Source organism: Scomber japonicus, chromosome 1, assembly GCF_027409825.1.
Source record: "Scomber japonicus isolate fScoJap1 chromosome 1, fScoJap1.pri, whole genome shotgun sequence".
Classification (NCBI taxonomy): Eukaryota; Metazoa; Chordata; class Actinopteri; order Scombriformes; family Scombridae; genus Scomber; species Scomber japonicus.
The window spans coordinates 36,916,763-36,930,641 of NC_070578.1; the positions used below are offsets into that span (position 1 = coordinate 36,916,763).

At 42.3% G+C, this 13,879-nt stretch overlaps 1 protein-coding gene across 3 annotated transcripts in view; it reads left to right on the plus strand.

Moving 5' to 3' along the window:
* The first annotated feature begins 7,039 nt into the window (after window positions 1–7,039).
* The window catches only part of jph3a (junctophilin 3a), a 31,889-nt gene continuing 25,049 nt past the window's right edge, over window positions 7,040–13,879 (plus strand). For all 3 annotated transcript variants that reach the window (XM_053344128.1, XM_053344057.1, XM_053344199.1), the window contains exon 1: window positions 7,040–7,421. In XM_053344128.1, coding sequence (XP_053200103.1) covers window positions 7,040–7,421 — 382 coding nt within the window. The remainder of the gene's footprint in view (window positions 7,422–13,879) is intronic.

Below are 13,879 nucleotides of genomic sequence, written 5' to 3' on the forward strand. Positions count from 1 at the left end.
GTTTAGGCTGCTGCCCCCGCGACCCAACCCCGGATAAACGGCAAGAAGACGGACGGAGACAACAGATGTTCCACAATTCATATTAAACTCAAAAGATATAGGACAAAATAAAGTCAAAATTTGCATTGAACTACAGCCTCAACTCATCCGACACTGACAGACTGATTCCCTGCAGCCATGACCAGGTGACTGCTATTCAGCAACAATTACACCTCTCAGGTCAGCTGTAGGCAATACGAGATGATCTCAACATATATTCATAATTCTAGATGCAATTAAATCTCACATACAATAATTCAAAGGTTATGCAATTTTTAAAAATTATATTCATTTATTTTTATTTATAGATTTATTTAAAATTTTAAATGGCTATAAGGAAGCCAATTTAGCCTTTTTTTTACTGAAATGAACTGACATGTTTTATGTATAAATGTTGTAATCAATGTAATATAAAATAAATATAATATACAATAAGTTATATAGTATTTCTTTCTCACTCCTTGCCATTCATCACCTGGCCACCAGATGCCTTCAGGCCTTCCCATCTTTCCCAGTGACCTCTCCAGTAACTCTGGACTTGCAACAGTCATCACCTGATAACTCCATTATGTAAACATACCTGCTCCTTTATTATTGTCGACCAGTAAACCTGATCCTGGATCCTGTATGGCAAGTTAATTAATATCACATTGATACACAAGGATAATTCAGGTGCAGTATTAAAATTTAACTCAACTCAACTCAACTCAACTTTATTTATAAAGCACTTTAAGCAAACCACAGCTGAAACAAAGTGCTGTACATAAATAGATAAAACATCACAGGAACTTAAAATAATTAACAGGAAATAAATACTAAGATAATTGTTTATTGTTTTTAAAACAAATTAAAAACAATAAAACAATAACTAAGAAACAAACAAACCATAAAACACCAAAACAGGAGCAGAGTCTCATGCACGATTGAAAGCCAAGGAATAAAAATGGGTTTTAAGACGAGTTTTAAAAATGGACAGTGAGGAGGCTTGTCTAATATTTAAAGGAAGCTCGTTCCATAATTTAGGAGCAGCTACGGAAAAGGCTCTATCCCCTTTGAGCTTTTAAAAAAAAAAACAGCGTACCGGACAGGTTAAGATTTAAGGGCAAGATGATTCATGAGGAATACTTAAAAAGGAATATTAGTGCTGTAATGATCATTATAAAACCAGGTCACTTACAGTATTTAGTAGGAATATGCTATTATTTTCAAAACTGGTGGACTATGACAAAATAAAACTGGACCCGTCACTTGTGTTCTGTAAACACTATCAGTCGGGGTCGGCAGGCCGGTGTCACTGGTGTAAATGGTAAATGGACTGCACTTATACTTTATAGCCCCTTTCTAGTCTTCTGACCAGTCAAATCACTTTTACACTACAAACCACATTCACTGATTCACACATATTCATACACTGATGGCAGATTCCCATTGGGAGCAATTTGGGGGTCCAAGAGACTTTTTTGTGCGTCCTTACATGATACATATGTGTACCCAATTTCATTCATCTATGTCAATCTGGAGGGAGGGGCTCGATTTAACTAATTTTCTAAAGGGTGCAATGGCGTCACTTGGCCAGTAGTTGCTTTTTAATGGCGAAACATCAAAATTCCTCACATCGCCATGGCAACCAGGTATAACAGAGGAAAAAGATTTTGCTAACTTTTCATCTCCAATTTCTGAAGATGTTTCTGAATTAATTTGAAGTCAGTCTGATTAAATTTCTAGGAGGAGTTCGTTAAAGTACGAGGCGTGGAAATAGCGAAAATGGAGCCAAAATTGAAAATTGAAACTAAAATGGCCGACTTCCAGTTGGAGTTAGGGTTAGGGTCCAAGAGACTTTTTTGTGTGTCTGGACATGATGTATATGCATACCGAATTTCATTTGGCTACGTCAATCTGGAGCGAAGGGCTACATTTATTAAAATGTGCCAATAGGTGGTGCTGTTGAGCAATTTATGCAAATCATAAAATATCTAATTTTTGTTTCAGATCTGACGCTTGTGCAAATATTCATGAGCTTTCTGCACGTTTAGGCAGAAGTAAGGAAGGAATGGAGGAAGGAAAGGAGGGAGGAAGGAAGGAAGGAAGGAAGGAAGGAAGGAAGGAAGAAGTAAAGGAAGGAGGAAAGGAAAGGAGGAAGGAAGGACAGAGGAAAGAAAGAGAAGGAGGTAGGGAGGAAGAAAGGGAGGAAGTAAGGCAGGAAGGAAGGAAGGAAGAAGTAAAGAAGGGAGGAAGGAAGAAATAAGGAAAGGAGGAAGGAAGGTAGAAAGGAAGGAGAGAAGGAAGGAAGGGAGGAAGGAAGGAAGGAAGGAAGAAGTAAGGAAAGGAGGGAGGAAGGAAGGGAGGAAGGAAGAAAGAAAGAAGGAAAGGAGGAAGGAAGGTAGGAAGGAAGGAGAGAAGGAAGGAATCATTTGGTTCTCATGTTTAACTGGTTGGAGATCTGTTGTCCATCTGCACTCGTTCCCTTTCCTCTTCTCTTTTATTCAGGTGTTCCCTTTCCTCCCCTCTTTTATTCACTCCTCCTCCCTTTCATTCTTTTATTCCTTTCTCATGCGTTATATATATATACAGCTGCTGTCATCGTGCCACCTGATTGGCTCCTGTGTGTGTTTCTGTGTTATAGGAGGAACAACCTGCCGACGGTCTCGGTAATGAACCATTTCTGTGAGTTACAGATGGTGCTCTGTGACCTCTTTGACCTCTTTGACCTTTTGGTCTTCTCCGCACCTGTCAGCAGCCGGCGCTCAGGTGCTCGGCGCTGCAACAAACTGTTATTTCTATCATCAATCAGTCTGGTCGGTCAGCTTTTATATTAATCATTTAACCTGTTTTCTGTGTAACATGTCAGGAAACTGTGAAGATGCTCAACAGGATGTCGATTTGAGTTTGTTTTGGTCAAAAACCCCAAAAAGATATTCAACTTACTAATCAGTCAGTTCTTAAATATGAGAAGTAGAAAGCAGCAAATGTAACTTTCTTTTAATGATGTATTGATCATAATAAAACACAATTCTGTTGTTTAACCCTCCTGTTGTCCTAGAGTCAAGGAAGGAAGGGAGGAAGAAGGAAGGAAGGAAGGAAGGAAGGAAGGAAGGAAGGAAGGCAGGAAGGAAGGAAGGAAAGAAGGAAGAAAGGAAGGAAAGGAGGGAGGGAGGAAGGAAAGAAAGGGGGAAGGAAGGAAGGAAAGGAGGAAGCAAAGGAGGAAGAAGGAAGGAAAGGAGGGAGGAAGGAAGGAAAGGAGGGAGGAAGGAAGGAGGGAGGGAAGGAAAGACAGAAGGAAGGAAGAAAGGGTCAATTTGACCCAGGAGGACGATACAAGGGTTAATCTAACCCTCGTAAACTGGTTCACTCTCTCATCAAACCAGTTGAAGGTAAACTGGTTCACTCTCCCAGTAACAAACAGGCATCCTTCCCAGCGGACATGCTGACATATTGTGATAGTAGGAAAGAGGTTGAGGCGTTACTAATAACATTAATCATGGCTCCGCTTATTTATTAAAGTGTCCCAGTGAGTCATGACAGTGAGTCAGCAGCCATGAAACCACGACTCAGAAGCTTTAATTTAATTACTCACACCTTTTCTTTACTGTAACATGTCAACATGGCTTCACACTGATTTTAAGTTCACATTTGACTTTTTTATAAATTATTTGAATGAAGGAAAGTAACAAATGTTTCAGCTGCATCCTAAACACCGATTGGCTGGTGTGTGGTGTCGTCAGAAGCAGAAGAGGCTCACGGTCGTAAACATCTAGTCACGTGTACTCTGAGATGGAACGTGCAGGTCAGGAAATGACGTAAACGGACCGTATATGGTTTGTTCTGTGTGTTACGTTCCTATGGTTACCTTACGTGTTGGACTAAATACATGTTGACATATTGAAGAAAGTATTCCGGTTTTATGGAAACGGATTTCATATTTCAGCAGAATGGATACTTGGCGAGCTGTACAGAAAGTGCTGAGTCATAAGATGATCGTTGTGGATAAAGGGAAGACTTTGAAGGTATGTAGCATTATAGCTGTTCTTACTTAGCTCAGGGGCTAGCCGAGCTAACCGCTAATATTATTACAGCTGTGAGCAACCATATAATTAGTGAGTGGTCTTGAATGAATCAGGACAATCTAAGCTTTCTAACAATGTACGACATGAATATATATGTTTAAGGGTTGGTGTTTAAAACATTCAGAAGTGGTGGTTACCTCCTAACATCCGTCCCGTCCCGTAGACGGAACAGCGTGCGTTAAGAGGTTAAAAATATATATTTATTTTTTTAAATTCAAAAATTAAAATTAAAATTACAAAAATGAAAAATTAACAAAATACATATTGTTTAGCTGACATACGTTGTATTCACTATTCCTATAGCGTGCTTGGATTATTATCATAAATATTCTTCTTCTTCTTCTTCTTCTTTTTATTATTAATGGTATTATTATTATCTTTATTATTATTATTATTATCATTATATACCATGGACTTATTAAATCATCCTACAACACACACACACACACACACACACACTGCCCACAACATACTCCACACAGTTTACAACATCCTAGGGTTAGGGTTACTGTATAACTGTAATAATAAAGCTAAAACATTAAAAAAAAAAAAAAAAAATCTGAAAAATATATATATATATAATTTAAAAATTAAAATTAAAATTACAAAAATTAAAAATTAACAATATACATATTGTTTATCTTCTGACACACTGGCACACAAAATAAGAACAGTTATAATGTCACAGGGGACAACATGAAGCTTTTAAAGTGGAATTTTTTATGTGCATGTTATGTACCCGTGTGCTTCCTGCAGCTTCAGTTATCACAAACACACACACAAACACATACACACACATACACACACACACACACAGAGAAACACACATACACACACACACACACACACACACACACACACACACACACACACACACACACACACAATAAATAATGCAGGAAAACCCGACAGGCGGGCGTTTGTCCTTCTTTGACACTATTTTTCTGGTCACCATACAATCCAGCAGATTGTGTTCAATAACCGAATGATTTCCAATATCGTTATCCTTCCAGCGATCGATCAGAGCAGACTGTGTAATATGAACGCTGCTCTGAAAGTAGAGACAACCATCTCAGAGACTCAGAGAGGTTTGTGGTTTATTTGCTGTTGTTTTAAAGAAAAGGTCATTCAGGGTCTCTGTGGTCTTCAGTTAAAGCTTACTCATGTGACGTTTGGTTTGCTTAACGATAACTAGCTGGGGGGAGAGAGAGAGAGAGAGAGAGAGAGAGAGTGAGAGAGAGAGAGAGAGAGAGAGAGAGAGAGAGAGAGAGAGAGAGAGAGAGAGAGAGAGAGTGAGAGTGGTGGCACAGGATCAATGAGCTCACAAACCACCAGTTATCAGGAAAACAGATTGCTCACTGCTCACAGATTTCAGTCTGGGAGGAGGCGACTGAGAGAGAGAGACAGAGAGAGAGAGAGAGAGAGAGAGAGAGAGAGAGAGAGAGAGAGAGAGAGAGAGAGAGAGAGAGAGAGAGAGAGAGAGAGAGAGAGAGAGAGAGAGCGAGAGAAATGAGGCTGGATAATTAGGAAAAGCAGGCTGTATCCCCAAAGGGAAAAAAGAGCATCGAGCAGCTCCGTACATGCAGCTATTCGCACCATCCCTCCGTCTCTATCTCTTTAAAGAGCCGAGGGAAGGAGCGTGTGTGTGTGTGTGTGTGTGTGTGTTTGAGTGTGTGTGTGTGTGGGTGTGGGGGAGGGGTATTGGCTGGGGTGGAACAGTCCTGTAATGAGCAGATTTTAGAGAGAGAGAGAGAGAGAGAGGGAGACATAGAAAGAGCAAGAGAGAGAGAGAGAGAGAGGCCGAAAAACAAGAGGAGGACAGATGACTTGGTGGAATTGAGGATACAACAACAATCCTGATTTAGGCGAGCGAGCGCTGAAATGGAGAGGACAAAGAGAAGAGGAGAGGAATAATCTTTCTTTTTTTTTTTACATTTTTTAAATTCTTGTTTCCTTCCTTCTTATCAGGAGGGAGACCGAAAAGAGAGGAGAGAGGAGCCTCATCTTTAGATCACAGCAGAGCACACAGACAGAGAGAGAGGAGGAAGAAGAAGAAGAAGAAGAAGGAGAAGAGGGAGAAGAAGAAGAAGAAGAGGAGGAGGAGAGATATTCACACTCCGTTATGTCTTCTGAGGTGTGTGTCGCTGATGTGATTATGGATGTGTGTGTCTGCTCGTAGCCTGGATCGCTCGTTTCCAGGCCATGCTATAAGAGAAATATCCTCAACTTCTACTGCTCCTCTTCTTTTTTTTTCCTCTCTCTCCTTTTTTTTTTTTTTTTTCTAATGGCGTACCAGCGCGGTAGCATCCCTGCCCCTGTGTGCCTCTCTGTGTGCCGGTGCGGCAGGGATGTTGGAGATGCTGTAATGTCTGATTGAGTTGAGCTCGGTCGCTGCCGCCACTGCTGCTGCTGCTGCTGCTGCTGCTGCTGCCACTATCATCATCACCGCCGCCGCCGCCGCCGCTGTGTGGGCCTCTGGGACTGCTGGAAAAAGCCTAGGCCTCGCTTGTCTGGAGCGCCCCGCTTGCACGGCCGAGGCAGGCAGGCGACGGGCCGGCTCGCCAGGCTGCGTGGAGCAGGAAGGTGGAGGAGGAAGTGGAGGAGGAGGAGGATGAGAAGCACTCTGAGCCTGCATGCCCATGGGAAGCAGCATGCACGGCAGCTGCGTTCGTCACTCCAGACCCACCGCTGAGGCTTAGATTGCTTCTACATCGTAAGGTGATGCTCTTCGGGCCGCTTCGTCCTGCTGTCTGGAGCCGGTATTTTCACCACATCCTAAACTAACAGGAGGAAGGGGAGAGTCTGGGGGGGGCCTGCAGCTCCATGCTACCTGATTCAGACGAGGCCTCCTCCCTCCGTGCTGCTCCTGAGTGAACCAGGCCCTTGTTTTTTCTTTTTCTTGACGTTCTAAGGATTTGCCTAAACCTGTTTCATGCATGTCCACTGGAGGCAGGTTTGACTTTGATGACGGGGGGTCGTACTGCGGGGGGTGGGAGCAGGGTAAGGCCCATGGACGAGGGGTGTGCACGGGGCCCCAGGGTCAGGGGGAGTACGCGGGGGCCTGGAGCCACGGCTTCGAGGTCCTGGGCGTGTACACGTGGCCCAGCGGGAACAGCTACCAGGGCACCTGGGCGCAGGGCAAGCGGCATGGCATCGGGGTGGAGAGCAAGGGCCGCTGGGAGTACAGAGGGGAGTGGACGCAGGGGTTCAAAGGTCGCTACGGGCAGCTGGAGAGCACGGCCAGCGGCGCCCGCTACGAGGGGACGTGGAGCAACGGTCTGCAGGATGGATATGGCACTGAAACCTACTCTGATGGAGGTAAGAAATCACTTCCTCTGCTTTTAATCTCACTCAGTTTAAGAGTTCAGATTCACAGCTGAAACTGAAAGCCGAAAAACACCCTCCTCCCTCCCTCCTCCTCCTCCTCCTCTTCCTCCTCCCTCCCTCTCCTCGCTCCTCGCTCCTTTAACTGATTCTCAGGCTGCAAGTGGAGCAACTTGCTTACAGAGCCTCCACCGTAGGCTACATAAATAACATGTAGGTCACATCCACACGCGCATATCGGAGAGGCGAGACGATCACAGGGAGAGCTTCACCTTCAGGCCACGCCGCTCGCATCTGCTGACCAATCACTGCTCGTCAATACACGTTCCCTGTTAAAATCCGGAGGTGATTGGAGCATTTTTTTTGCCCTCCATCAGCTGATATTCTGAAAATGTCTAAGACTCGACACTGACACTATTTTATTCTCCACTTTTATTCATTTTCTGTCTGTGTTTTCTCTGTGAAGCACTTTCAGTCAACTTTTACTGCTTTTAAATGAGCTCTACATCAATAAAATCACTCGGTGTAGTCTAATGATCAGTTTATTAACGACGTGGGAGGCGAGTCTAAAATTAGAAATTAGAAATTAAACCGAGCTCAGTTTTGTTTGTTTTTTGGAGACACATCTATACAAACACACCTTCACCCCCCCCCCCCCCCCCCCACCTCCATCTCTCTCATCCCCTCTGCATCACACCCTCCGTGCTGCCATGGTAACGGGAGACAGCAGGTCAGCGTGTCACTAGAGACCAGCTCGCGCGGTTCTCTTGCTCTCTGATTGGCTGTCTTGCTCTGTCAGTCTCGTGTTTTTTTTTTTCTTTTCCCCCCTCCTCCTCCTCCTCCTCTTCCTCCTCCTCCTCTCCTCTCCTCACTTCGGGGGCTTTTAATCTAGGCCGTTTGATAAGCGATGCTGCAGGAACCCGGATGATGGAGAGCGAGGTCAATACGGGATGCAGGTGGGATGAAAACACGGCGGGAGCGCGCGCGCGTGTGTGTGTATGTGTGTGTGTGTGTGTGTCGGTGCTGCATTGAATGGTTGTTTACCGGCTCCTGGCGCGCGCATTATTAAGACTCCCCGTGCTGTTTTAACACGAGAGTCTAAAAATACATATGAAAAAAAAATACAGAGATGTTGAGCAGAGGAAAACATGAGAAATGTAAAAAATAAAAAAAGACTGCGTCACGCGACAGCTCTGCTCCTTCTCTCTTCCGCTCACGTGGAAGACCGCCGACAGATGAATATAGCACGCACGAGCTGACACATTTTCCACAACCCAATAAATGTGCAGGAGGCCTGTCAACAGAACAAGTGCTCATTAAAAAATGATCATAACCTGATATTAGGATCATGTTTAGAGGCCGGGTCTGTTTCAGCACCGCGGACAGCTCCTGGTCCTGGTTTTTAGTTTCTGGAGCCTTAAAGGGCTCGATGTGGATCACTGAGATGATTTAGAGGGAAAATATGAATTTAGCAAAAAGCAAAAGAAAATAAATAAAGATGTAAGATTTGAGTGTGTTTAGTCTGGACAGCGATGGAAGAAATACACAGATTATTTACTGAAGTTAAAGGAGCAATACAACATGTTAAAATACTTCATTATAAGTAAAAGCAATGCATGAAAAATTATATTGCAGTAAAAGTACACAAGTATTATGAGTGATGTAGTTCAAGTATTACAGTAAAAGTAGTGGTTTGATCCCTCTGACTGATATATTATTATATAAGATATTATTATTTTTAATAATATTAATAGTGAAGAATCAGTGTTAAAGCAGCATATTCCTGTTGTAGCTGCTGGAGGTGGAGCTAGTTTATACTACTTTATATACAGTTAGCTAGTTTATACTACTTTATACACAGTTAGCTAGTTTATACTACTTTATACACAGTTAGCTAGTTTATACTACTTTATATACAGTTAGCTAGTTTATACTACTTTATATACAGTTAGCTAGTTTATACTACTTTATATACAGTTAGCTAGTTTATACTACTTTATATACAGTTAGCTAGTTTATACTACTTTATATACAGTTAGCTAGTTTATACTACTTTATATACAGTTAGCTAGTTTATACTACTTTATATACAGTTAGCTAGTTTATACTACTTTATATACAGTTAGCTAGTTTATTGGATCATTTGAACATTTATTGAAATGAAAGCATGTGAGAAGTTTAGAGGGAAAAATCAGTATTTGGTGGAGCTGTTAACAACTCATAGACATGTGAGCCGAACAACACACTGCGTTTTGGTTTAATCTTTAACAATGTGTTGTATCTTAAAAGCTTGTTATATCATCCATTGTGTCAAATCTACATCTGAAAAGTAACTAAAGCTGTTAAATAAATGTAGTGGAGTAGAAAGTACAATATTTCCCTCTGAGATGTAGAAAGTAGCATCACATGGAAATACTACAGTAAAGTGTCAAAATAGTATTTAAGTAAAATTATACCTATACTTTAGTACTGCACCTGTATGTTTGATTTCAGCACCACGGTCAGCTCCGTCTCTAATCTGAACTACTCACTGATTCTAAGCAGGTTTTCAGTCTGTAGTTTGTTCACACTGCTGGAGAAGTGACAATAAAATATACTCCAAACAACCTGCAGCAATATGAGCCATGTTTATTTTAGTTGTGCTGTTAAAGGAAACTATTTTCTCACAATGCACAAAAGAAAAGCGGGAGCTGCAAAAGATTCAAAAAAATTGCAAGACAGTTAAGAAAATACTAAGGAAAAAGTTCAACTCTACATTATTTATATCTTGATTTATAAGAAGCACCTGAGCTTATAAGGCAGGGGAGTCAAACTCATTTTCATTCGAGGGCCACAAACAGCCTGATTTGATCTCATGTGGGCCGGATCATTAAAAGGAAGGAAGGAAGGAAGGAAGGAGGGAAGGAAGGAAGGAAGGTGAGAAGGAAAGATAAGGAGAAGGAAGAAAGGACAGGTGGAAGGAAGGAAAGAATAAAAGTGAGGAAGGCAGAAAGGAAAGATTGGAAAAGAAGACAGAGAGGAAAGATGGAAGGAAGGAAGGGAGGAAGGACAGATGGAAAGATGGGTGGAAGGAAAGAAGGAAAAGAAGACAGGAAGGAAAGATGGAAGGATGGGTGGAAGGAAGGAAGGAGAAGAAGACAGGAAGGAAGGAAGGAAGGAAAGAAGGAAGGAAGGAAGAAGGAAGGAAGGAAGGAAGGAGAAGATTGAAGAATGGGTGGAAGACAGGAAGGAAAGATGGAAGGATGGGTGGAAGGAAGGAAGGAAGGAGAAGAAGACAGGAAGGAAGGAAGGACAGATGGAAGGAAGGAAGAAAAAAAAGACAGGGAAGGAAAGTGGCCCGAAGTGGACCCCTTGGCCGGCCGGTTCTGGCCCACGGGCCGCATGTTTGTCACCCCTGTTATAAAGTTTAAAGTCTAATAAGTAAAAGTGTGTTTTAAAGTCATTTCAATAGAAGGGGGGAATCATGTAGCAGCAGTATAGAGAACGATGTTTCATTGTCAATCAGAGAAAACTATAAATTATGTTTGATTTTATTAATATTAATATATTTAAAATCAGTACATAAAGATGCTGCATGCAGTTGATATGTAGTAAATGGGGCACAGGAAGTGACCCATTTCCACACTACATACTAATTATATTCTAGTTTTTAAAATATAGTGTGCTCTTACTGGCATGGCCGAATTAACTCATTAGGGGGATAAAAAAAGGAGCTGCCCACTTCCTCTGACACCCCCCCTCCATACCTCCACCTCCACCCCTACCTCCACCCCTCCCCCACATTCCCCCAGCTCTCTCTGTGCACTGTGAATGCAACATGTTGCGTTCAAGGACCCCGTTTACACCTCATATTGAGTAACATGTGACCTGTATATATTTTTAAGGAAGGAAGGAAGGAAGAAAAATAAGAAGGAAGGAAGGGAGGGAGGAAGGAAGGAGGAAAGGAAAGGAAAGAGGGACAGAAAGAAGGAAGGGAGGAAAGACAGATTGAAGGAAGGAAGGAAAGAAGGAAGGAAAGGAGGGTTAGGGTGGGAAGTAAGGAAGGTAGGATGGAAAGAGGGAGGGAGGGAAGAAGGAAAGAAGGAAGGGAGGAAGGAAAGGACAGAAGGACCGAAGGAAGGAAGGAAGGAAGGAAGGGAGGGAGGAAGGAAGAAGGGAGGAGGGAGGAAAGAAGGAAGGAGGGAGGGAGGGAAGGAAGGAAGGAAGGAAGGAGGAAAGGAAAGAAGGACAGAAGCAAGGGAGGAAGGAAAGTACAGAAGGACAGAAGGAAGGAAGAAAAGGAGGGAGGACAGATGGAAGAAACGGAGGAAGGACAGATAGAAGGAAGAAAGGAACGAAGGAACGAAGACAACCCCCCTCCATACCTCCACCTCCTCCTCCACCCCTCCCCTCCCCCACATTCCCCCAGCTCTCTCTGTGCACTGTGAATGCAACATGTTACGTTCAAGGACCCCGTTTACACCTCATATTAACATGTGACCTGTATATATTTTTAACTAGTGCTCGACTATGCAGACGTAGGATGTAGATGTCATTCCTCTTTAGAGTTATTAAAGGTGACAGATTAAGGACCATCATTTGTGTCCTCTATATGAGGGAGTGGGCTGGACATCACTTACCACTTATCTGTCTTATTATTTATAAAGCCATCCTAAATGAGATAGCATTTTATTTATCAACACTTTTAAGACTTTATTAGGAACACATGTGCAAACTAACTCAATCCAATACAACAAGTTTGCTTTAAATTCTACATTTATGACGTTTATAGATTTTCAGTTTTTGTTAACATTGTCCTAAAAACGTGATAATTCTACTTTATGTTTATTATTGAGGTCGTACTAAGTGATGGCGGCAAACTGAGGTGTATTATATTGAATGGTGTTCCTAATATTTTGCCCCTCTTCATGTATGTTAATGGAGAGGACATTATAAAGCACCCTAATATACCACCATCACCCACTATGACAGGGGTGTCAAACTCATTTTCATTCAAGGGCCACAAACAGCCCAATTTGATCTCATGTGGACCGGACCATTAAAAAGATGGAAGGAAGGAGGGACGGAAAGACGAAAGAAGGGAGGCAGAAAGGAAGGAAGGACAGGTGGAAGGAAGGAAAGAATAAAAGTGAGGAAGGAAGAAAGAAAAGAAAGAAAGGAAAGGTTGGAAAATAAGACAGGGAGGAAAGATGGAAGGGAGGGAGGAAGGACAGATGGATGGATGGAAGGGAGGAAGGACAGATGGAAGGAAGGAAGGAAGGGAGGAAGGACAGATGGATGGATGGAAGGGAGGAAGGACAGATGGAAGGAAGGAAGGACAGATGGAAGGAAGGAAGGAAGGAAAAGAAGACAGGGAGGAAAGATGGAAGGAACGGAGGAAGGACAGATGGAAGGAAGGAAGGAAGGAAAAGAAGACAGGAAGGAAAGATGGAAGGAAGGGAGGAAGAACAGATGGATGGATGGATGGAAGGGAGGAAGGACAGATGGAAGGAAGGACAGATGGAAGGACAGATGGAAGGAAGGAAGGAAAAAAGGAGAGGAAGGAAAGATGGAAGCCTTCAGCAGTTCATCCGTTTGTCTCGAGCACATTTTAAGATTCTTATGAACGACGTTTTATAGAATGAATGCTCGAGTTCTTCTTAATTGTGGCTGCTTTGATCCTCTGTAATGTCTTGGGGTTTTTTTCTATCTTTTAAGTCATTTGTTTTGAGTTTTTATCGTGTTTTCATTTTGTATTTGATTTGATAGTATGAGTTTTGCTATCAGTTGATTTCCACCGGCTAAAAAAAAAGAAGCTATCTATCTGTCCATCTAGATTCATTACCTAGATAATGACATCTGATCCATGGGTCTTCTTCTTTTGGCTGCTTTTTTCTGTTTCATTTATCTTATATTTCTTTGTATTGGATTGTTGATTTGACTCTTTTATTATGTGGTGTTTTTAGTTGTGTAGTTTTTAGGGCACTATCGGACAATGAGAGCTTGATTTGCTGCTGTCAGTTGATTTCTATCCAGATACATTACCTAGATAATGATCCACAGAGCTTTGCATTTACCTCTCCATCTTTCTGCCTCTCTTGTTTGGTGCAGTTCATCCGTTTGTCTCGAGCACATTTTAAGATTCTTCTGAACGATGATTTATAGAATGAATGCTCGAGTTTTTCTTAACAGTGGTTGCTTTGATCCTGTGTAATGTCTTGGGGTTTTTTTTCTATTCTTTAAGTCAGAGGTGTCAAACTCATTTTCATTCAAGGGCCACATACAGACCAATCTGATCTCATGTGGACCGGATCATTAAAAAGATGGAGGGAAGGAAGGAAGGAAGGAAGGAAGGAAGGAAGGAAATAAGAAGAGAAGGAAGGAAAGAATGACAAAAGGAAAAAGGGAAGAAAGGTAGGAAGAACAGACAGAAGGAAAGAAGGAAAGAAGGAAGGACAGGTGGAAGAAACAGA